Genomic DNA, 22,734 nt, shown 5'->3' on the forward strand with positions numbered 1-22,734 from the left:
TGTTAGAAATACTTTGAACATGATGTCAAATGTGGTCATAGGCAAGCACAAGTGAATGATGGCTTTTGTTTTCTGTGCTTGTTTGCATACTGTCAAAATTCCACAGATGAAAATGGGGATAGTCATGTTACACTTGTAATATTCCCTTTCTGAAACCAGTGGTCACTGTCTGGGGCAGTCTACTCCTTTTCTAAGCCTGCTGTAAATACTGTGTATGTATGTAAGTATTTATTACATTTTTATACCGCCCAATAGCCGAAGCTCTCTGGGTATTATCATCACAGATCAAGTACCATAAATAAATCCTTATCACCTCACGCATCACCTGAAAGACAAGGCTTTTCTAAAGAAGCATTTGGCACATTTATATGCAAGTCATATAAATGTGAACCAGCCCTCAAAGTAGCAGTAATGCATAGTATAAATATTTCACAGAATTACATTATGGGATGTAAACACATAATACAAGATTTCAGTGAGATAAACGAAGACTTGCTTCAGTATCTCTGAGGGAATATTATTGCAATGTGTCTATTCCTCAAGAGCATTGCTGCCCCTCCTTCCTTTAGGTTGCTATCAGGACAATGAAATTCAAGCTTTCCGGTTCTAGCAATGTATAAGAAATTTCAGATTAATTCCTTTAAAATGAAATAGGTAGGACCCATATGTCAGCTTTTGAGAAGTTTCTTGTTATAAATCCCTTTGACCAGGAAGCTTAGTCAGGCAGCTGCTTTGCCCTGACAGCTGTTTATCACACTTCTCCTAAGGACCATTTCAGAGTTACCTCATCTGATTTTTGTGTCCATCTGTTGTCTTTTCTGTACTTAGATTATAATCATAACGCCTCACTGAGTGTCATATGTTTCGATTTGCCACTGACCCACAAATACATCATGATAAATTGACATTCATAAGAATTCATGTACTTATATACCAAAACACACACATCTTCCTCTAAACATGGATGCCTTTGCATATCTTTTTTTTAAATTCTGTTTAGAAGGTTGTCTTTAAAAACTGCAGTAAATTTCCGTGTTCATATATAAAAAGCCCTCTGGGAACATGAGGGGAATCCTGCAGTTGCATTGTATGCTATGATCACAGCGTTTATGAACTCAGAAATAATAATAAGATGTTCAAGTAACTTGGGCATCCGTGCTATATTGATAGTGACCATACTGTGAATTGATAAAACTTATTATATACATATTAGAGAGAGACCTTTCATATGAATATCTTACTGAGCAATAAATGCACATGTATTTGCTGTGCAGAGACTGTACCCATTCCCTCAAGGTTGAGCTCCCTTTTATTTGCAGAGATAACTGTCTCTACCACTCTGCATATGGTTGTGAAAGTGTCATAGGCATCTGTTGGATATTTATTTCCTCAGCTGTGAGCTTTTATATGTAATGTAAGTCTGAGAGCCTCCTCAGTGGCTGGTCCCAGCCTGTGGGACTCGCTGCTAAGGGTGGCTCACTCTTTGCTGTTCATTCACTGGCAGGCAGATAAGTCTTTTTTTCCAAGCAGGCCTTTGGCGAATAAGTGGGGGCATGTCTATATGGGGCGATATCCCGGGGATTGCCCTGGGATCGTCCCTGTGCATCCACATGATGCACAGGGGATCCCGGGAGCAGGGAGGGATGATGCCTCCCTTTCCCTGGAAAATGGCCCTACACTTCCATCCCAATTTCCCCCGCGGTCTCAGGATGATCCCGAGACTGCGGGATGTGTGGCCCGCTATTGCGGTTTTGTCCAGGCACCTCGCAAGTAAACGTGAAGAGACAGGACCCGGGCATGGAGCTGTGCAAGCAATCCATGCCCAGTGGGGGTGGGGCTTTTTTAAAAAAACTTATTTAAAGTGATGGTGCGCTCCAGCTCCGGTTGCTTTTTTTTAAAAAAGGCTGCCATGATGTCCTCTTCCTCCTGGAATGTCGCGCGCCACGTGTAGACGAGAGGGGACATCTCATGATCATAAAATCGTGAGATCATACGCCTCCAACCCCCTCATCTAGCCATGCCCTGGGTCTGTTGGGTTGGGTGTTGTTTTTATTCTTTCATTATTGTGTTTTTAATTTTGCTTTTAATATATTTGTTTGATTATTGTTCTAATCAAGACTTAATTTATCTATGGTTGTAAGTCGCCTTGAGTGCCATTTTCTTGGTAGAAAGGTGAGGTACAAAGCAAATAAATAAACAATAAATAAATCATAATAATACCATTCTAGATACTCAGCATAATTTTTTTTCTAGATACCTGGTCATAAATTATCTCAAAGATTATCCTTAGAAAAACCTTCCTGGAGTTATTATCTAGTATTCCTATATAATAGATGTAGAATTAGGGCTGAGAGTGACTTGGGGTAAACCATTTGATCTTTCTGTGTTTCTCTTCTCCATAATTAACATTCTGTGAACAATAGGTTTCCTTCACCAAGAATATAGTAAGCATACCTTTGATGTATTTACTCATGCAAATGTTACCTTGATGCACCATAGAGGAAGTGACAATTTCATCTCATGAAAGGTTAGCAGAGGAGAACCCTAAGACATCCTCAGGTGGCTTCAGTGAGTTTGATCCTTCTTGTGGGGGATGCACTTCTGTATGTAAAGATAGTTTGCTCAGTTAAGGTAAATAACTACAAAAAGAGTATCTTAACACTGTTGGCTTTGGTCATGTGAACAATCATGCAGCCTGATCCACTGGGGCTTACTCTCAGGTAAGTGTGCATTCTATTGCACACTGAGGCTATGATCTAATCCATAGTTATAGCATGTTCAAGTCCTATTGCCTTTACCGGGTTATGTTTAACTGCATGTTGTCTAATTTGCTTCCGTTCATTCTGAATCGCTTTAATTTTTCTAGATTTGATTGTCTAACATAACCTTGTTTTATTTGGGTTTAGTGGTGAGACTAAAAGCTGAGAGCCATGACGACTCACGTAACACTGGAGGATGCTCTGTCCAATGTGGACCTGCTGGAGGAGCTGCCACTACCTGACCAGCAGCCATGCATCGAGCCACCTCCATCATCTATTATGTACCAGGTAAGCAGCTGCTCCTCAGGCATCATACCCCTAAAGGATGGCACAACTCGTTTCTGCAGTTCATGGTGTTTTGAAGACAAGCAGAAAGCACTGTCATTTGACAAAGATCCAGGACAATGAAAGCAAGAGGTAGAGAGCAAAGTGTGGGAGAAGGCAAGTGAAAGAAAAATACAGATTGTTGCAGCTGGGCCGGATCTACACTATTGCTTTAAAGTGCTTTATAACAGTTTTATAGCGCTTTAAAGCAGTTAAAGCGCTTTATAACTGTTATAAAGCACTTTAAAGCAGTAGTGTAGATCCGGCCCAGCAAGAGAACATGAATCATGGATGGGTCAGACGTATTGCTAAACCATAGTTTAGTGTTCTCAGAATATCTACCATTTAGTGTTCAGATGGCAGGCTAAAGTATGGTTAATCTAAAACAGAAGTATACGTTTCTGATCTTGTGAGCACTAGAAAAAGAAGGCAGCGGAATCCCTGGTTTATTGTAGACCAAGCTTATCAGTTCTCCTTTTTGTGTAGTGATTTTTTATTTATATAACATAAAGAAATCATTGACTTTTTATGGAAGTAGCATTTCTAAATTCAGCAGGGGAAAGGTAGTGGTAAAATATTTCGTAAACTTGTAAAGTGGCATAATCCTGTTAAGTTCCATCAAATGCATGTGGTGCAGTCAAGCTACACAATGTGGTTTTCTGCTAAAAGTGATCAGTGTTACACTGGTTGATATTATGTCACTGGCTTTTAATAACAAATCCTTTCCCTACTATGTGACATAGTTTTGCTTGCACAAAATGATGCATACAAATCAGAGATTTTGTCTCCCGTATTGGCCTTAATATTTATAACAGAGCAGGAAGCTGAGGCGTGGAGGAGGAAGAAAGATGAGGGAAAGTCTGTCCTTTGCCATACGTTCTTTCTGTTTTGACTGTTTAGGTAATAGAAGGTACCTACTTAAACTACTAACCCCCATTTGGGGTGGAAGAAGGCTTACAAGCAGATAGTATTCCAGTTCTTAATATAGTTTTCAGTATTTCTCTTTCATATATTTTTTTCTCACAAACATTCTATGGGAAGGTTTTGATTCTGAACACAGGGAAAGCAGTGAAACGTTTTTCTATATTACAGTTTCCATGCTTAGATTCATTGCCCATCCTTCAAAGAGGGTCCTGTTTATCCTGTGTTGTTGTTGAAACATAGATGTGCATTCTAGCCACACTAATTATCTAATAAGCATGAAATGCTTCAACTGTTTGTGTCAGCCACCACATTGTGACCCACCACATCATATGGTTTCTGAAAACCTCCCAGCATGGCTCCTTCCTCTTGGCATGAGGCAATACAAGGCAGCAATATTGAAACCACAGTTGGGCGATACCTTTATTAGAACCAACCAAACTGCCAGAAAAGAACACTTCATAAGGCTAGATCAGGGGTAGGCAACCAGTCGCCCTCCAGTTGTTTTGTACTACAACTCCCATCAGCCCAGCCAGCATGATCAATGATGAGGATCATGGGAATTGTAGTCCCAAACACCCTGAAGGCACTAGATTGCCTGCCCATGTATGTGCTTGATTTAGCAAATGGTAAGTGGAGCAGCCATGTATATAAAAATGTGTCAACTCTAATTCTAACTAAATTGTGTTAACCTTTGTCTCTTGATTTGTTCTCAGGCCAACTTTGACACCAATTTTGAAGACAGAAATGCTTTTGTTACTGGCATTGCCAGGTATATCGAACAAGCTACAGTGCACTCAAGCATGGTAAGTGTTACAAATGATACACAGCCAGCTTCACTAAAGTGGATCTGGTGTACACATTGATGAACTATAATTGGTTTTCTGTGTTGACCAGCCCTGTCATTCTGCCACAAGGTGTGTCTGTGTTTCAGAATGAAATGCTGGAGGAAGGGCATGAATATGCAGTGATGCTTTACACCTGGAGGAGCTGCTCCAGGGCCATTCCCCAGGTAAGAGGAACAGTTGGACACCAGAAATTACAGTCTGGTAGGAACAAGAAATGGGAATATTTAGGATGCTGATAGAGAACTCAGGCTAAGTTCTTTGAGTGGGGGTTCTGATTGAGCCCCTGGATGTTGCTGAGGATGCTTCAGGCTTCCTCTCCTCTCACTTGCAGAGTCTTCATGGAGTAGGTACTGGCAGAGCCCCCAAACCTCTGTGTGTGAGAGAGAGAGAGGGAGAGGGGTGGAGGAGAGAGAGAGAATATTTTGGGTGGCCAGATGGGGAACTGTTATTGGGTGAGGAGTTTGCAAGCTTTTATTGGGACCAAATCATTTTCTCAAGGTGTCTACTGTGGCTATAGTTCTGTCATGTTTAATAAACATGAATCTGCAATAGGACATTGTTACAAAGAAATCCGTAATCACTCAAATTTTACCAGCAGAAGCTCCAAGTAGCATGAAGGACCTAAGGAATAATGTTGCACTCAGAACTGTTAAAGATATTTATAGGCTTTTGTGATTAATTTTGACTCACCAAAATTTCAGAAGGGAGAAATCATTGACAAACAAGGAGAAGCAAGGTTAACAAAAACCATTTAAATCGCTTTTATATGGATAAATGGAGATGTTCATTCTAGGGAAAAGAAAAATGGAGCTATGTCTATATATAAGAACCAAATGCAGGATATCTAAGAAAGGACAATAAGTAATAAGGTTAAGCTGCAGCAGCATTGATACATGTTACATGAAATCAAACTCTTCCTAAGGCTCTGATCCTATTTATACTTGAGAGTAAATCCCATTAAACTCAATAGTACTTACTTGTGAGTAGAGCATGCTGTTTGCGTAAGTCTAGCAGTGAAACAAGTTGCCTGGAGAAGCTGTGGAATTAATTATAATTCTATATAAATACAGTATTTATAGATGACTTTCCGTAAGTGTTCAAAGCTCCTACTAATCCTATAGCAACCTTGTAAAGCAAGCTGGTAATATTATACCCATATTACATTTGGGTGGGGGGGACTGAAACAGAGAGATTGTGGTTTACTTAAGGCAACACAGTGGGGGCATGGCTGAGGTGAAATTTGAATCAGGAACATTCTGGCTCCCATCTCATGCTCTTAATCACTATAGTACAGCAGCTTCATACCAGATGTCCCCTGTATTCGCTTTCAGCTCTACTGATTCGACAAGACTGAATCTACTATAGTCTTATTGACAATTTCTTTATATTTTACGTTTCAAACTCAAATGACCCTTCTTCCCTGACGTTTGCTGTTTTGGTAGTCCTGTTAATTACAAATAAATTTCAGAAGAACTTTCAGTATGTGTTTTGCTTCATGCAGTATCAAGTTCAGAATCAATACCCTGTGCTAGTTTCGGATCATTCATAAAAATCCTTTCCAGAGTGAACTCAATATGATACCAGGTTGTTGTACGTGCAGCCTGAAGTCATTAAAATCCAGCAAATGGTTCTGATATTAGTGTCTTAAAAATGCAGTTCTCCTTAGGGTTATGTTCTGCTATTAGTCTCATGCGGCTGTGCTGCCTTAGCCTTTATAACTCCCAACTGAATATTTGCTTGCTTCCCATGAATTTTTGATCTTGTGCTCTAGTTTCTTCCTTTGATCACTGAAGCATGCTGCAGGCCAATTTTAATGGAGACCAAGTTAAAAGGCCACCGGAATATACTGGTGAAAGGAATAATGCTTAGGAGATTAACTTTTTCTTGTGCATCAATTCTTGAGGTTCTGACATGCAATTCTGTTGATCTGAGTAGCTGGCATGTATATGCCACCCTTCAGTTATCCACACTGAGGCTTTATCTGTCTTTATTTAATATTTTTACTTTTTCTACTCTACCTTTTCGGGCAATAAAACTGTCAACTTTTAAAACAATGAAACATTTAAAATAAAACAGTTGAACAAACATTATTAAAACAACAAGAGATAAAAACCATAAATAGGGGGCCAGCTATTTATTTATTTATTTATTATTACATTTATATCCAACCTTTTTTCCTCCAAGGAACCTAAGGTGGCATACATAATCCTCCCCCTCTCCATTTTATCTTCACAACAACAATTCTGTGAGGTAGATTGGGCTGAGAGTCTGTGACTGGCCCAAAGTCACCCAGTTAGCTTCCATAGCTGAGTGGGGACTAGAACCCGGATCTCCCAGTCCAACACTCTAACCACTACACTACACTATGAAGCTTGATGGAATAAAAAAGTCTTTAGGGATTGCTTAAAAGTGGCCACTGCCAAGCAGAGTTCTTAAGGGAGAAAAATCCACCATTGAAAAGGTCATGTCTCTGGCATTTTTGTGCTCTTGGCCTGCCAATCAGATTGGCCATAGTGGTGGGCTAGAAAGTAGGGTATTTGAGGACAAACTTAGAACCTGGGCAGGTTCATATGTGTATAGGCAGGCATACTGCCTGCGCAGGTATTAGAACGGGACGGTGTAAAAGCCGAAACGGAACGGAACAGGCCGGAACGACCCCATTATATTAAAAAACCATACCAAAAACAGTGACATGTGTTAGCAACACATGGGAACAATATTTTAAAACCATTCCAATATTATATCACTATTAACCCCAGAACTCCCAAAACAACATCCGGAACAGAATAGGATGGCCGGAATGGCCACTTCTGAACAAGCGATATCAACCAAACTCACCTGTCATGCATAACTCCATGGCAGGGATGCAACAAGCCACAAAACGTGCAAAGAAACTGCATTCCGAAAACCGTTCTGCGCACAGCGCATATTGCGCAGAACAGGTAGGGACAGCAGCTTCCAAGTGAAGTATGTTAACCAAACTCACCAGACACACATTACTAGGTGAGCCTGATGTAATAAGCTCCAAAAATTGTCCCCAAACCACGTTCAGATACCTGTTCCGGGCAAAAATGTGTATTGCGCAAAATGGGCCGTAACGGCAGCTTCCCAATGAGGTAAGTCAACCAAACTCATCAGACGCACATAACTAGGTGGGACAGATATAGAAAGCTACAAAAGTTGCCCGAAACCACGTTCAGATACCCGTTCCTGGCAAAAACGTGTATTGTGTAAAACAGGCCGTAATGGCAGCTTCCAAGTGAGGAAAGTCAACCAAACTTACCAGACGCACATAACTAGGTGGGACAGATGTAAAAAACTCCAAAAGTTGCCCCGAAACAGATACCCGTTCCGGGCAAAAACATGTATTGCGTACAACAGGCCGTAATGGCAGCTTCCAAGTGAGGTTGACTTACCTCACTTGGAAGCTGTCGTTACGGCCCGTTTTGCGCAATACGGACTTTTGCCCGGAACGGGTATCTGAACGTGGTTTCGGGGCAACTTTTGGAGTTTTCTATATTTGTCCCACCTTGTCATGTGTCTCTGGTGAGTTTGGTTGACTTACCTCATTGGGAAGCTGCTGTTACGGCCCATTTTGCGCAATACGCGTTTTTGCCCGGAACGGGTATCTGAACGTGGGTTCTGAGCAACTTTTGGAGCTTTTTACATCTGTCCCACCTAGTTATGGGCATCTGGTAAGTTTGGTTGACATACCTCACTTGGAAGCTGCCGTTACGGCCTGTTTTGCGCAATACGGACTTTTGCCCGGAACGGGTATCTGAACGGGCTTTCGGGGCAACTTTTACATCTGTCCCACCTAGTTATGTGCGTCTGGTGAGTTTGGTTGACTTACCTCACCTGGAAGCTGCCGTTACGGCCCATTTTGCCCAATACGGACTTTTGCCCGGAACAGGTATCTGAATGTGGTTTCGGGGCAACTTTTGGAGCTTTCTATATTTGTCTCACCTTGTCATGTGTGTCTGGTCAGTTTGGTTGAGTTTCCTCATTGGGAAGCTGCCATTACGGCCCGTTTTGTGCTATACGGACTTTTGCCCGGAACGGGTATCTGAACGTGGTTTGGGGACAATTTTTGGAGCTTATTATATCAGGCTCCCCTAGTAATGTGCGTCTGGTAAGTTTGGTTGACTTACGTCACTTGGAAGCTGCCGTTACGGCCCGTTTTGCGCAATACGGACTTTTGCCCGGAACGTGGTTTTGGGGCAACTTTTGGAGCTTTCTATATTTGTCTCACCTTGTCATGTGTCTCTGGTGAGTTTGGTTGACTTACCTCACTTGGAAGCTGCCCTTACGGCCCATTGTGCACAATACAGACTTTTGCCCTAAGCGGGTATCTGAACGTGGTTTCGGGGCAACTTTTGGAGCTTTATATATGTGTCTCACCTTGTCATGTGCGTCTGGTGAGTTTGGTTGACTTACCTCATTGGGAAGCTGCCGTTACGGCCCATTTTGCGCAATATGGACTTTTGCCCGGAATGGGTATCTGAACGTGGTATCGGGGCAACTTTTGGAGCTTCCTATATTTGTCCCACCTTGTCTTGTGCATCTGGTGAGTTTGGTTGACTTTCCTCATTGGGAAGCTGCTGTTACGGCCCATTTTGCGCAATACGCGTTTTTGCCTGGAACGGGTATCTGAACGTGGGTTCTGAGCAACTTTTGGAGCTTTTTACATCTGTCCCACCTAGTTATGGGCATCTGGTAAGTTTGGTTGACTTTCCTCACTTGGAAGCTGCCGTTACGGCCTGTTTTGCGCAATACGGACTTTTGCCCGGAACGGGTATATGAACGTGGTTTCGGGGCAACTTTTGGAGCTTTCTATATTTATCCCACCTAGTTATGTGAGTCTGGTGAGTTTGGTTGCCTTACCTCATTGGGAAGCTGCCGTTACGGCCCCGTTTTGTGCAATAGGTGTTTTTGCCCGGAACGGTATCTGAACGGGGTTTCGGGGCAACTTTTGGAGCTTTTTACATCTGTCCCACCTAGTTATGTGCGTCTGGTGAGTTTGGTTGACTTACCTCACCTGGAAGCTGCCGTTACGGCCCATTTTGCGCAATACGGACTTTTGCCCGGAACGGGTATCTGAATGTGGTTTCGGGGCAACTTTAGGAGCTTTCTATATTTGTCTCTCCTTGTCATGTGTGTCTGGTGAGTTTGGTTGACTTACCTCACTTGGAAGCTGCCGTTACGGCCCATTTTGCGCAATATGGACTTTTGCCCGGAACGGGTATCTGAACGTGGTTTCGGGGCAACTTTTGGAGCTTTCTATATTTGTCCCACCTTGTCATGTGCATCTGGTGAGTTTGGTTGACTTTCCTCATTGGGAAGTTGCCATTACGGCCCGTTTTGTGCTATACGGACTTTTGCCCAGAACGGGTATCTGAACGTGGTTTGGGGACAATTTTTGGAGCTTATTATATCAGGCTCACCTAGTAATGTGTGTCTGGTGAGTTTGGTTAACATACTTCACTTCGAAGCTGCTGTACCTGCCCGTTTTGCGCAATAAGCGCTGTGCGTGGAATGGTTTTCGGAACGCAGTTTCTTTGCACGTTTTGTGGCTTATTGCATCCCTGCCATGGAGTTATGCGTGACTGGTGAGTTTCATTGATATCACTTGTTCAGAAGTGGCCGTTCCGGCCATCCCATTCTGTTCCGGATGTTGTTTTGGGAGTTCTGGGGTTAATAGTGATATAATATTGGAATGGTTTTAGTCCTAAAATATTGTTCCCAAGTGTTGCTAACACATGCCACTGTTTTTGGTATGGTTTTTTAATGTAATGGGGTCGTTCCGGCCTGTTCCGTTCCGTTCCGGCTTTTACACCGTCCCTACTAGAAGCCACATAATATTCATTTAATATATGCAAAACAGTAGAAGGTATAAAACGTTCTAATAATTTGTTTTTATTAAATGAGGCATTTTTTCCTTTCTTTGAATGAAAATAATTGGGACACAATGTTTTTTATTTAAAATGTTCTGAAAGATAAATGTGCTTTTTACTTATTGCATTTTTATACCACCCAAAAGCTGAAGCTCTCTGAGCAGTTTACAAAAATTAAAACCACAAAAACCATTCAAAATATAAAACAACCAGTATAAAAGCATACTATAAAATACAATATAAAAACACAACCAGGATAAAATCAAGCAACAATGCAGAAATTTATTAAACAAAAAACCTACAGTTTACAAAACAATGTTAAGGCTCTAGTTCTCAACCAAGCACCAACCAAGTCAGTATGTCCCATGGTCAGAGCGGTCTAGCCCAGATGAAAGAGTGGCCTGAAGAGGTGTAGCCTGATTGCTCTCAGCAATTTCTTCAGGGCCTGAAGAGGTGTAGCCTGATTGCTCTCAGCAGCTGAGTGCTAGCTGCTGTTTTGGAAGAATGATTTTGAGTCAAGGTATAGACAGAGGCCCAGATTATTTGCCAAAGGCCTGCTGGAACAAAAAAGGTTTTGCCTGCCTACAAAAACACATCAAGAGCCAGTCTAGATGGCAATGATTAGAAAGAAAATACATGTGTACACTATGCAAAATACAGCACAGTTTAACTGTTTCTAAAGCTTATGAGAAAAACAGTGTGACTAGGCCGAAACTAATGTTGTAGGCTCAGAAGCACTTTGAAAGGTTTCAAAATTGTACTTAAAAACTTACTCTGGCCCAAACAAATTAAATGAAGTGTTTGAAGCTTTCAACTTCATAGCAGTATGGACCAAACTCTTAGAAAAAGGGAAAGGAACACTGTGTGTGTATGGGGGTGGGGGGGCAGGGGGATTAAAAGGAATGTAAAGCTACCTATTCCAAGGAGAAATCTGAAGACCAGGTTATCATGGATCCAGAGGAAGGCTGAAAGAGATCTCTGCTAAATTCTACACCCTGCTTCACCAGTGAGCAAAAAGCAAAGTGGCCCTGGGAAAAGATAGCCCCAAATACTCTCAAAGCCAAAGGAAAACATGTTCCAAAAGAGAAAAGAGAACTCTTCTTCTTTCAAAAGGGAGGCAAGAACCAGGCTGAGTCTATTTCTCAGAAAGCCAAGCCTACTTATGAACTAAAGATTCAATCCCATTCAGTTCCATAGTTTCCTTGTGGTGGGATCTGAAACCAGGCTGCTTAGTGGTTAAAGCAAAACCCAACAATCATAAGGAATAAATAAAAGATTCATATGAACGAAAAGGTAAAGGAAGCATGAGCAAAAGTGTAGTACTTATTTAAATATTTTTGTCCTACTTTTTGCAGGCTATAAAGACGCTTCAAAAAGTTGTTAACTGTAGGATTATTGTGCTGGAGAGGAAGTACTCAGTAACACTTCTCCTTCTGGCCGAGGTTCCAGACAGTTTTAATTAAAAAAGGCTACAATCCCCTACACACTTACTTGGCAGTAAGACCATTACACTCAATGGAAGTTACTTCTGAGAAGACACTGATGTTTCCCCTAAGAAAATGACTGTGCTAGAGGAGACAGGTGGCCATTTTATTTTCAGCATACATCTAGCTGAGGCAGGAGGGAACAGGAGAGCAGTGCTACTGAGCGCGTGTTGCGCTATGGTTGAAGCAGGCCTCTGTATTCACTCTAATAGGATGAATAAATATTCATTAAAAATCAACTGAAGGGAATTTAAAAAAAAGAAAAGCCATTCCACCAACTACAATGAAAGAGGAAGAAGACCCCACCACTGGATTAATGGGTAAGGGGCTCAATAGTCCAAATTTCATGTATAAAAAAATCACCTCCCTATATTTTCAGAACCATTTTGATTCAGAGATTTTTTATTCTTTTGTATTTTAAACTGACCTCCTTTCCTCAGTCTTTCACCAATCTTCTTGAAATTTTCAGGGTATGTAAAGCCAACATTTCTTTCTGGCACATGTAAATTTCAGCAAAATTCTACCAATTACTGCTTTACAATGATAGAATGCATAATCTACTGTCTGCTCTTAACTATGGGGACACAGTAGTGTCCCTGTAAATACAGATTACTAGAAAACAAAAGCTCTAGAAACCTACAAAACTAAATAAATAAATAAATAAGGAATGAACATTCATATTTACCCTATTTCTTCTATTCTAAGACGCACTTGTTTTCCCATATAAAGATCTCTAAAAATGGGGTGCATCTTAGAATCACGGGTGTGTCTTAGTTTTTTTTTTCTGTTGGTGGTACTGAAATTAGTGTGCGTCTTGCAATCAATGGCGTCTTACAATCGAAGAAATACGGTATATATGGGGCATCAGTCCATGGAAGCTGATGCCATAATAACATCTGTTAGTCTTTAATGTGTGCCACAGGAATCTTTGTTTTTGCTGCAACAGACTAACATGGCTTATCCCTCTAGAAATCATCTGACTCTGCGGCCCTCCTTATTATTGATTTTCTCTGTCATGTGTTTAAAAAAAAAAGTGAATGTTTGTCCATTAGAACTTCTAATGAAAATGGGTTGCTGTTGACCTTCAGGTAAAGTGTAATGAACAGCCAAATCGGGTCGAGATTTATGAGAAGACGGTGGAAGTGTTGGAGCCAGAGGTCACGAAGCTTATGAAGTTCATGTATTTTCAGGTATGTATTAATGAAGCTCCAAATTCCCTATGTTTCAGACATTATTGTTTCAGCACAAAAGATAGTCAAAGGCCCTTTCTATACCCAAGGGCCTTCGGGAAGGGAGTGGGGACCATCCCAGACTTACCTTCTTCTGGGATCATCCCTGGGCATCTAAACAGAAGTGCGATGTCCTGGAAGGGAAGGACATTGCGCCTGCCATTTTTTAAAAAACAACAACAGGAGCCGGAGTGCAATTGCGCTTCACCGAAAAGTAAGTTCATTTTTAAAAAAGGCCCAACCACACTCCCCCCTCCCAATGTCCTTGGACTCCCCCGGGCCCAGCTCCTTCCCTCTGCTGAACCCTGCTGCTCACGGGGAGGAGGGAAGAAGCCGGGACGGGTGCCCACACCGCCTGCGGTCCTTGGGATCATCCTGGGATTGCGGGGGGAAATGGGGGGAATGTGGTCCCAGAAATCCTGGGAAAATGGAGGGATTGTCCCTGCCTGTTCCTGGGATCCCCTGTGCAACACTTGGACGCACAGGGACAATCCAGGGATGTTCTCGGGGGAAAGGCAGGTGTAGAAAGGGCCAAAGTCAGAAGACATGAACCTACGTGATGAGAGCCTTTTGAGGCAGAAGATAGTATGACTAAATGTGACAAAGTTAAATGTAGCATCAGAAAGACTTTAAATTTAACAGCAATCATGGTGTGGTCTGCCCAAAGTACATAAACAAGGGTTACCAAATAGAGTAGTACTGTTGTGGTTATATTTGGCAGCCATTTTGTCCTTCACGTATGTCACATGCAGCCCTAACCACTAAGATATGGGTTTGTTTGTTTTCTTTTCTTATTTGAGACTGTTTATTGTCAGCATTCCTGAATTATTATTTTTTTTAAAAAAAATTAGAGATCTGTTATTTCTACCTGAAATGTTTTGTGAGGAACAAATAAAAGAGAACACTAATTTAAAAGATCCTCTTGATATTCTATTGTCACTTGCAATACACATACTCTTTTCCTCTAGCTCCTCTTGAAACATGGTTTTCAGTGGGTGAAACCACAGTGGTGCCTGCTGAGTAAGTAGGCCCTATTCAGAAATTTTTGCTATTTGAATTTCCTGGATGAAGAAACCTTAAAAGATCATGTTCTGAGATACTCATTTCAATATCCACTGACTATTGTGATGGGTAGAAACATGGCAATATCAAGGGTGGAGAAAGGGAGAGAAAAGTTTATTGGATCCCACGATTCTAATTAGAACCTAACTATTCCAAGAACAACTTGCTATAAGCTTTCCCCTTTTACCCAGCCTCTGACTTAACAGTCTCTTGCTGTCTTTTAGAGAAAGGCCATTGAACGATTCTGTAGCGAGGTGAAGCGTTTGTGTCATGCAGAGAGAAGGAAAGACTTTGTTTCTGAAGCATATCTACTGACATTGGGAAAATTTATCAACATGTTTGCTGTCCTAGATGAACTGAAGAACATGAAGTGTAGTGTCAAAAACGACCATTCTGCCTACAAAAGGTGAGATTGGTAAATGTCAGTGAACCTCTAGCTCTACCTTTATGAGAGGAGAAATTGTTGGAACCCTTGAAATGATGTCCTATGTTCTTCCTGAAATCTGTGAACATATTTAGCAGTTTCTAAATCCTTGTTCTCTTAACAATATATTTACAGTGAAGCAGAGATGTGTTAACTTTGTGGCATAGACTCCGTTTATAGGTCTCTGTTACATAGCCATAAGCCAGTAGAATATGTGGAAGTACTATTGACAAGATAAGACTTCTGTTGACTTTCAGAGCAGCCCAGTTTTTGAGGAAAATGGCTGATCCCCAGTCTATCCAGGAATCACAGAACCTATCTATGTTCCTAGCAAACCATAACAGGATCACACAGGTAAGATATTTTTCTCTTCACCATTTGTCCCACCTTGTGATCAATTAAAGTTACTATGCTTTGCTCTGTCGTATAACTTTTAATCCTTATTTTAGGACATAGACTACCTTTTTGAACACCATTAGAAGCATTTTACTTTGTTGATCTGTGTTTGGGGCTTTTGGTCCTACTGAAATGCAAGCTGTCTTTTCTAGGATTGTTAGCAACTTGACTATTTATGAATCACTGTGGGCGTTATGAAATAAACGCCTATGGCACTTGTATAACCATGTTCCACACAGCCTTCACAATAGCAGTGGGCATGTTAGACTAAGAATTGTGTTTCCCCAGCAATCAAATACTATGATTTGAAAGGGGGGAATGCAGTATCTTTGCAAAAAGACTGCAACACTGAGGTGAGATCTTTTTATTCTGTGCAATGAATAATGGTGCATGTACTGATTATATGGGAAGTCCCTGGGCAATACTTACCTAAATTAACTTCATGCCTATTACACTGAAGGAATAAAGCTTCACAGCCTTTCAAAACGTTTCTTTTATTCTTATTTTAATTTTTTGAGAGTCTTGTACGTTGTTGTTTTTAAAGTGCCTTCATCAGCAGCTGGAAGTCATCCCTGGTTATGAGGAGCTGTTGGCTGATATTGTCAACATCTGTGTGGATTACTACGAAAATAAGATGTATTTGACACCCAGTGAGAAGCACATGCTCTTAAAGGTAATGCCCACAACTGCTTCCAAGGATCAGTTATCTGCCTCTTGGATTTCCCCTCTTGTAAAATAAATGCCTTTGTGGCTGATCAGTTCATTTTTCTTGCACTTTTCCTCTTTCATTTTGTATTAGATTACATTTTTACCTTTCTGTGAAGAAACAGCCTCTTGTTTCCTAAACCAGGCTCTTAAATGTAAGGGGTATCCAGTCTTCTGCAAAGTCAACTTGATATCCCTTCTTTCCATATCTTGTATTTAACTATAAGGAAAATAGTAGAAGTATTAGCCTTTCATTCATCTGTGTCCTCCTTTTTGGGTTCACATATCATATTCATAGTGTATATGTGATTACCTAAGGACAACCTTCTCAAGGTCTTTAATATGTTAGGTAGGGGGAAAGCTGCAGCATTTTTCTGCAATTCCTCATCACTTACTTGCTGATATGTGGAAACAGCCTTCTTCATAGTCAGCAGACATGACTAGGAGAGAGATCATCGCTCAGTGGTAGGGCACATGTTTTGCATGCAGAAAGACTCCGTTCTAATATCTGACATCTCCAGTTAAAAAGGATTGATAGTAACAGTATCTCTCTCTGCTGAAGTCCCTGGATACTGCTGCCAGACAGAGTAGACAACATTGGAGTAAATGAACAAATAGTCTGACCTGGTTTAAGGCAGCTTCCTGTTGTTATTGGTGAATTTCAGAAGTAAAACTTGAATTGACAAGCCATAAATGGGCAAGCCTAGCTGTTGGATTAATTTCTTCTTCTAATTTTCCTAGAAGTAAAGATGTTCATATGTGATGCTTTCTTTACTGCTCCAAAGGTAACCTCTGGGATTATCTCATTTTTCTTTTAGGTGATGGGTTTCGGTCTCTATCTCATGGATGGAAATGTCAGTAACATTTACAAACTAGATGCCAAGAAGAGAATCAACCTTAGTAAAATTGATAAATTCTTCAAGGTCAGTTTCTGGCATTGCTTTGTTTTGGGATTATTTCCAAAGGAAACTAGGGTCACTTCGCTTGGATAACTGGAATAATACTTGAAGGATTGGCATGCTGGTATCAAACATGTTGTGGAAATTTTCTGAGTCTGAGACTACAGTAAGATTGATGGTGGCATATTTCAGCAGGTGCCATATTTGTGATATTGCTCAGCACTTTCTAAAGTTGCAGCCTCATCATGCCTCAGAATGGGACTCCCCTTACCATTTCCATCACTGTGATATTTCTGCTCATAATAACTGTTTTTGCGGGTTCAGTGCTTATGACCCTGTTCCACTTTTATAGCATGGCTACAATGTAAAATTTGGCTTCAACTGACCCCTTATTATGCTAAAGGTAGGCTGCAACTTCAGTCAAGTAGATTTTTTGAGTTGCACCTATTTTGTGTGCAAACAGCTAACATACTGAAAATCCATTTCTCAACTCATTTTGCATTGTCAATACTGCTTTCGTTAGGAAAGGCCATAGTTGGATGGTAGAGCACATGCTTTGCATGCAGAAGGTCCCAGGTTCAATCTTTTGCATCTCCAGGTAGGGATGGGAAAGATTCCAGTTTAAAACCCTTGATAACTACAGTATTGTGTAGACAATACTGAGCTGGGGTTGGTGAGTTCATTGTTTTGCCTGTTGATCTAACTTATGTACAAAATTATGCTGTGGAGAATGAGGATAGGGAGACATTTTTCTTCCTCTCCCATAATATCAGAATCTGGGGTCATCCCATGAAGCTGGTTGGTGGGAGATTCAGGACAGTTAAAAGAAAGTACTTCTTCACACAGCACATAGCTAACAATGGAATTTGCTGCCACAAGATGTAGTGAAGCCACCCATTTGGATGACTTTAAAAGGGTGTTGGATAAATTCCTTGAGGAGAAGCCTAGCAATGGCTATTAGTCCTGGTTGCTATGCGTTACCTCTGGTATCGGAGGCAGTACGCCTATATGCACCAGTTACTGGGGCAGGAGGGTGCAGTTGCACTTGTGTTCTGTTTGTGGGTTCCTGGTCGACAGCTGGTTGGCTGGACTAGATGGACCCTTGGTCTGATCCAGCAGGGCTCTTCTTATGTTCTCCTGTGAGCAGTAAAAGGACCAATGGTCTGACTCAGCATAAAGCAGTTTCCTCTTGCGCTTCAATGATGGATTGAAAAACCTTGGAATTATATGGCTACATGACTAGGTTACAGGGAAAATACTGAAGGAAAAAAAATATCACAGTATTCTACTGGATTGTTGAAAATTAAGTCTCTTGAATACATACTAAAGAGGCTTAATTTTCAATAATCCAGTAGAATATTGTGATTCTATCACTGTGCTTATTCAAGAGTATTTTTAACTACATGCTGCTCATAAAAGTTAGACCAGCTGGCAAGACAATGTACCCATCAAGTCCCAATTCCACTGATTAGGCATTGGAATCAAAATCATAGTGCTGTGTCACAAAAAGAAGGCAGGGACACGTGGAGAGGAGCTAAAAAAAACCACCTCTGTTATTCCGGCCAGATCTACACCAAGCAAGATATAACACTTTCAGAACGGTTTGAAAACAATATATAAAATGTGTCCTGGGCCCCAACAGTTGTCAACACCATTATAAACCATTTTAAAGCAGTAGTGTAGATCCTGCCTAACATAACCCAGCCATTAAGATCAAATTTTTGGGGTGCCAGTAGTGCCTAGGCAGCCAAAGTTTTGACCTCTGCTCAAAATACTTTAGCATTCCTTACTTGTCAAACAGTTCTTATCAGGGTGGATATTTGGCAAACTTCCACCTGCTGTGCTAGTGTGGACAGAACTAAGAGATATAAACTGGCAAAATTGATGACGAAGAAGCATGTATTAAACCCATTTCAGGCTGCCTGTGTTACTGAACTCCCCCTGAGTGGGCCCAGTGTCTTTTTGTAATTTTCTTTGTAACCTAGATTTAAGAACTCCTGAAGACCACTTCACACATGACAGGAAATATATGAGTTCTCATGGCTGTTTTCTCTGTGGTGAACATAGTAATGTCTGCAGGGGAGTCACATGTCTGAAAACATGTGGCAATACTGAGTCCAAGAATCTCAGCCAGTCACGATTTATGTTTACCACGTGTTTCCAAATATATGTTTCTGCCCTACCTCATAGCAGTTTCTTACCACAGAGTCACAAATGTGAACTTGATTTTTTTCAAAATACATGAAGGAATGTAGGTATTTTACACCTAGTATAATGCTATCTGCAGCGTGAATGGTCTTTCCGTTTTAAGTTATTCTGCTGGAATGAAGTTCAGTGATTCTACATAGATAAAACTTGTTTAATCTGTTAATTAAACCTATCACAAATTTGAGCTTTGGATACTTTTTCTGCAAAACATTCAAGTAACCTTTTAATAACTCTTAAGAGTTAATTCTGTGTTAACTCTCTGATTTCTCCTGAAGCTCAGATCATGAATGTATCTGTAAAAATAGTTATTCGGTGCTACGTAAGTATTGTACTGCCATCCCCCTACTCTGCTCTGTTGATTCTATTTTGGGACCATCTTCTTTCCCATCATTGGCCAAATTATATATGAGGGGTATAGATCTACCATGATTTATGCTTTGGTAAGTCCTGTTTATTTCAATACAACATGAGTTACTAGGTGCAAGACTATAATCTAGATAATTTTGCAATGACAAAACAAAGCAGTGATTAGGAGTGAATGCAGCAAAGAACAAACTCCTTTTGGTATTCACTTTGAGAGCTGGTTTTCTATTTCTATAAGATACCTTTATTGTTGACTTTAAGTTTTTTCAATCTATTCCACTCCATTCACTAGGTCTTAGACCAGGTTGAAACAGTTTTTAGAACATGTATATTAAAAAAAAATTAATGGTAGTATATAACCTTATTAAAAGCCAGCCCAAACTTGCAAGTGTTACAGTATTTCCAGGTAATAAGCTCAGACTTCAGTGTCTTTTGGTGCACTTTGTAAACAGCATTTCCTCCAAACCTTGAATGGGTCCCTAAACTTAATGTAGCTTAGAAGCTGGAAATTTTAATCCATCTTAAAAGAAAAAGAGAGAGGGGGGGTGGTTTGGGCTCTGAGTTTGACACCCTTACGTATGTTGTTCTTATATGAACACCGAAAGATGGAAAGCTGTTATCTATTTACCATTGATTGCAGGGTTAGGCCTGCTATCGGTTCTGTTTGCCTCTTTCTTAAAACAGTTTGCACACCGCTTCCCCCCCCCAACAATGGCTCTGGAATTTATTTATTACATTTATATCCCACCTTTTTTCCTCCAGTTAACCAAGGCGGTGTATATAATCCTCATTCTCTCCATTTTATCCTCTCAACAACCATGTGAGGTAAGTTGGGCTGAGAGTGTGTGACCGGCCCAACATCACCCAGTGAGCTTCCATGGCTGAGCTTCCAATGCCTCAGCAACATCATGTTGTTGAGGCATTGTAGAGGAACATGGCAGACCATCTGGCTGTTAACTACAGCTGCTCCACACCACTTAAAGCAGCAGGAAAACTTATTTTCTGTGAAGAAAAAAGAAGAGATTGCTGACACGATTTTACTGGTAAGCTCCCAACCTCCCCCAAATTCTCCAGAAAATATTCTGGTTTTCTCCTCCCATTTTCACCCACCCCGCAATCATCCTGAATTTGCTGCAGATGTTCACAGTGAAAGCTTCAGAACAGCGCTATGGGTACATGGCAATGCACAATTCCTGTGATCAAGGCAGCAGACAGGTTGTAAACCTTTGGACCCCCTTTCCCTTTAGCTGTCCCTTTAACAGCAGATCAATTTGCAGAACTGCCAAATGTATACACAAGGTTATGATACTAGCTTGCTGCTGTTAGCTAATTAAGGAAAGTCTTATCCATTATAAACTGTAACTTAAGTACTACATTTGAGCATCATTGCATCCCTTTAGCTGCACTCCATCTGTTGTGAAAATGTAACTGTCCATTCACCGATTGGACGAAGTAACCTAATCAGTTTGTGATAAGAGCTTTTGTTTATCAGTTTAGTCTTTCTCCCACCACCAAGTCCACCATTAAGGATTTGGACTAGCAAAGGGAGCAAACTTTCATTTAATGTATTGCAAAGATTTGGACCTTGCCATTCGTTGAAGCAATGGGCTGGTTCCAAAATGAATCCCAGAATGCACACACACGTGCCTGTGGGTGAAATCTACATGTTTCTCTTGTGTATGTTACTTTTCCCCTTGCACATAGATGACAGAGTGAATCCTGCATTTGCGAAAAGATAATATGGAAACTTATTTCTGTTAAAAGCTTGTGGCTTTAGCTGTAGTGCCTCAGAAATTAGAAGCACCAAAAACTAGAGTTATCAACATTGCAGTGTAAGCCCACTGGGTGCCTTGTCCACATTCTAATATTCTATATGTATGGATATGGCTGTATATCATTTTCTTCAGCTTCCTAATACAGATACTGCTGAAGCTTAAAGTTGTTGCTGGTTGTTTTTTTCTTAATGTGGGCATTTTCTTTGGTACATGCCTAACCATTTGCTCTATACAGTTGAAAGATACAGTCTTTCATCACTCAGTTCATAGTATGCCATTGGGATAGAGTATAAAGTGATGAAGCTGCAGCACCTGAGAGATACTGATGATTCAAACAAGTGAACCATGCCAAATATGTTAAGGAAAGTTGTAAAATACAAGTCAGAAATCAGTCCAGTCTGGAACAAAATTTCATCTTGAATATATGACTAAGCAGTGATTAAAAATAAATCTTTCAAATTCTGTTTCTCTTGTAAGGGTCATCATGGCTTCTCTGAATTCTAAGATTTGTGTTCCTCTCATGATTAGATGTGTGTCAATTTAATGTTGGTTTCATTCTTGGAAGAGCTGGCCCACCAGAAGTTGCTTGAAGCTGACATGTATCTAACCATCCTAAGGTCTTTGTCAATAAAATATGTGTATATATAGATACAGAGATATGTATATCCCTTACTGCCAGATGCTTCATGTCCAGTTATTGGTGAATTCATGTACTTGCTTTACTAGAACTTGTTACCTAACAAACTGTGCATTTCCCTCCTCATTGGCAGGCAACAATTTTCATTTTTCAGAGGTCTCAGTCTGATAGCTGAAGTAATAATATGAGCCTATTAGGCAGATAAAATTGTTGTGGTGGTTAAAAGGAAAGCATGAATTAAGTTCTGTATTTCCTCAGAAGAAGAGAAAAGAAACAATTGAACAATTGTCTTCCTGATTACAGAGTGTAACTTTTACAGAGTGTTGACATATGTTACTGGTGATGATAGCAGGAAGCACAACAGGAAGTTCCAGGTTAAGGAGATACTTTCTGTTACAGGGGTTTTGAATAGAGTGGCCGGATGCAAAAGAGGAGAGGGCTCACACACCTTTAATAGTTGTGCAGAAAAAGGAGCTCATCATGCAAGTACACCTGCTGTCATTCCCTCTTCTACACAACTATTAAAGATGCACACTTCTTTTCCTCTTTTGCATCTCGCCACCCTAGTTTAGAGCTACTGTTTCTGTTTTGGTGTGACAAGACACTTTGACCTATATTCATCTTAATTAGTCTATGTGGAACATGACTGCTCCCCACTATGTGTGCTTTGTGAGTGATTAGCACTGCAATATAGAGCACTGGTCATAGACACGCACATTGGGTGAACCACTGTCATTTCTCATACCGTGACACTTCATTTGTCATCAGCTGTCATTTGATGGCTGTTTCTTAGTGTGCTCCTATTT

At 40.7% G+C, this 22,734-nt stretch overlaps 1 protein-coding gene across 3 annotated transcripts in view; it reads left to right on the forward strand.

The window, feature by feature from the left end:
• The first annotated feature begins 2,910 nt into the window (after positions 1 to 2,910).
• The window catches only part of CYFIP2 (cytoplasmic FMR1 interacting protein 2), a 68,101-nt gene continuing 48,277 nt past the window's right edge, over positions 2,911 to 22,734 (forward strand). For all 3 annotated transcript variants that reach the window (XM_063120918.1, XM_063120920.1, XM_063120919.1), the window contains exons 1-8: positions 2,911 to 3,047; positions 4,721 to 4,810; positions 4,939 to 5,016; positions 13,319 to 13,420; positions 14,746 to 14,927; positions 15,203 to 15,299; positions 15,886 to 16,014; positions 16,865 to 16,969. In XM_063120918.1, the coding sequence (XP_062976988.1) occupies positions 2,931 to 3,047; positions 4,721 to 4,810; positions 4,939 to 5,016; positions 13,319 to 13,420; positions 14,746 to 14,927; positions 15,203 to 15,299; positions 15,886 to 16,014; positions 16,865 to 16,969 (900 nt within the window). In that variant the 5' untranslated portion in view covers positions 2,911 to 2,930. The remainder of the gene's footprint in view (positions 3,048 to 4,720; positions 4,811 to 4,938; positions 5,017 to 13,318; positions 13,421 to 14,745; positions 14,928 to 15,202; positions 15,300 to 15,885; positions 16,015 to 16,864; positions 16,970 to 22,734) is intronic.

The sequence above is a fragment of the Elgaria multicarinata genome, chromosome 3, assembly GCF_023053635.1.
Source record: "Elgaria multicarinata webbii isolate HBS135686 ecotype San Diego chromosome 3, rElgMul1.1.pri, whole genome shotgun sequence".
Taxonomy (NCBI): Eukaryota; Metazoa; Chordata; class Lepidosauria; order Squamata; family Anguidae; genus Elgaria; species Elgaria multicarinata.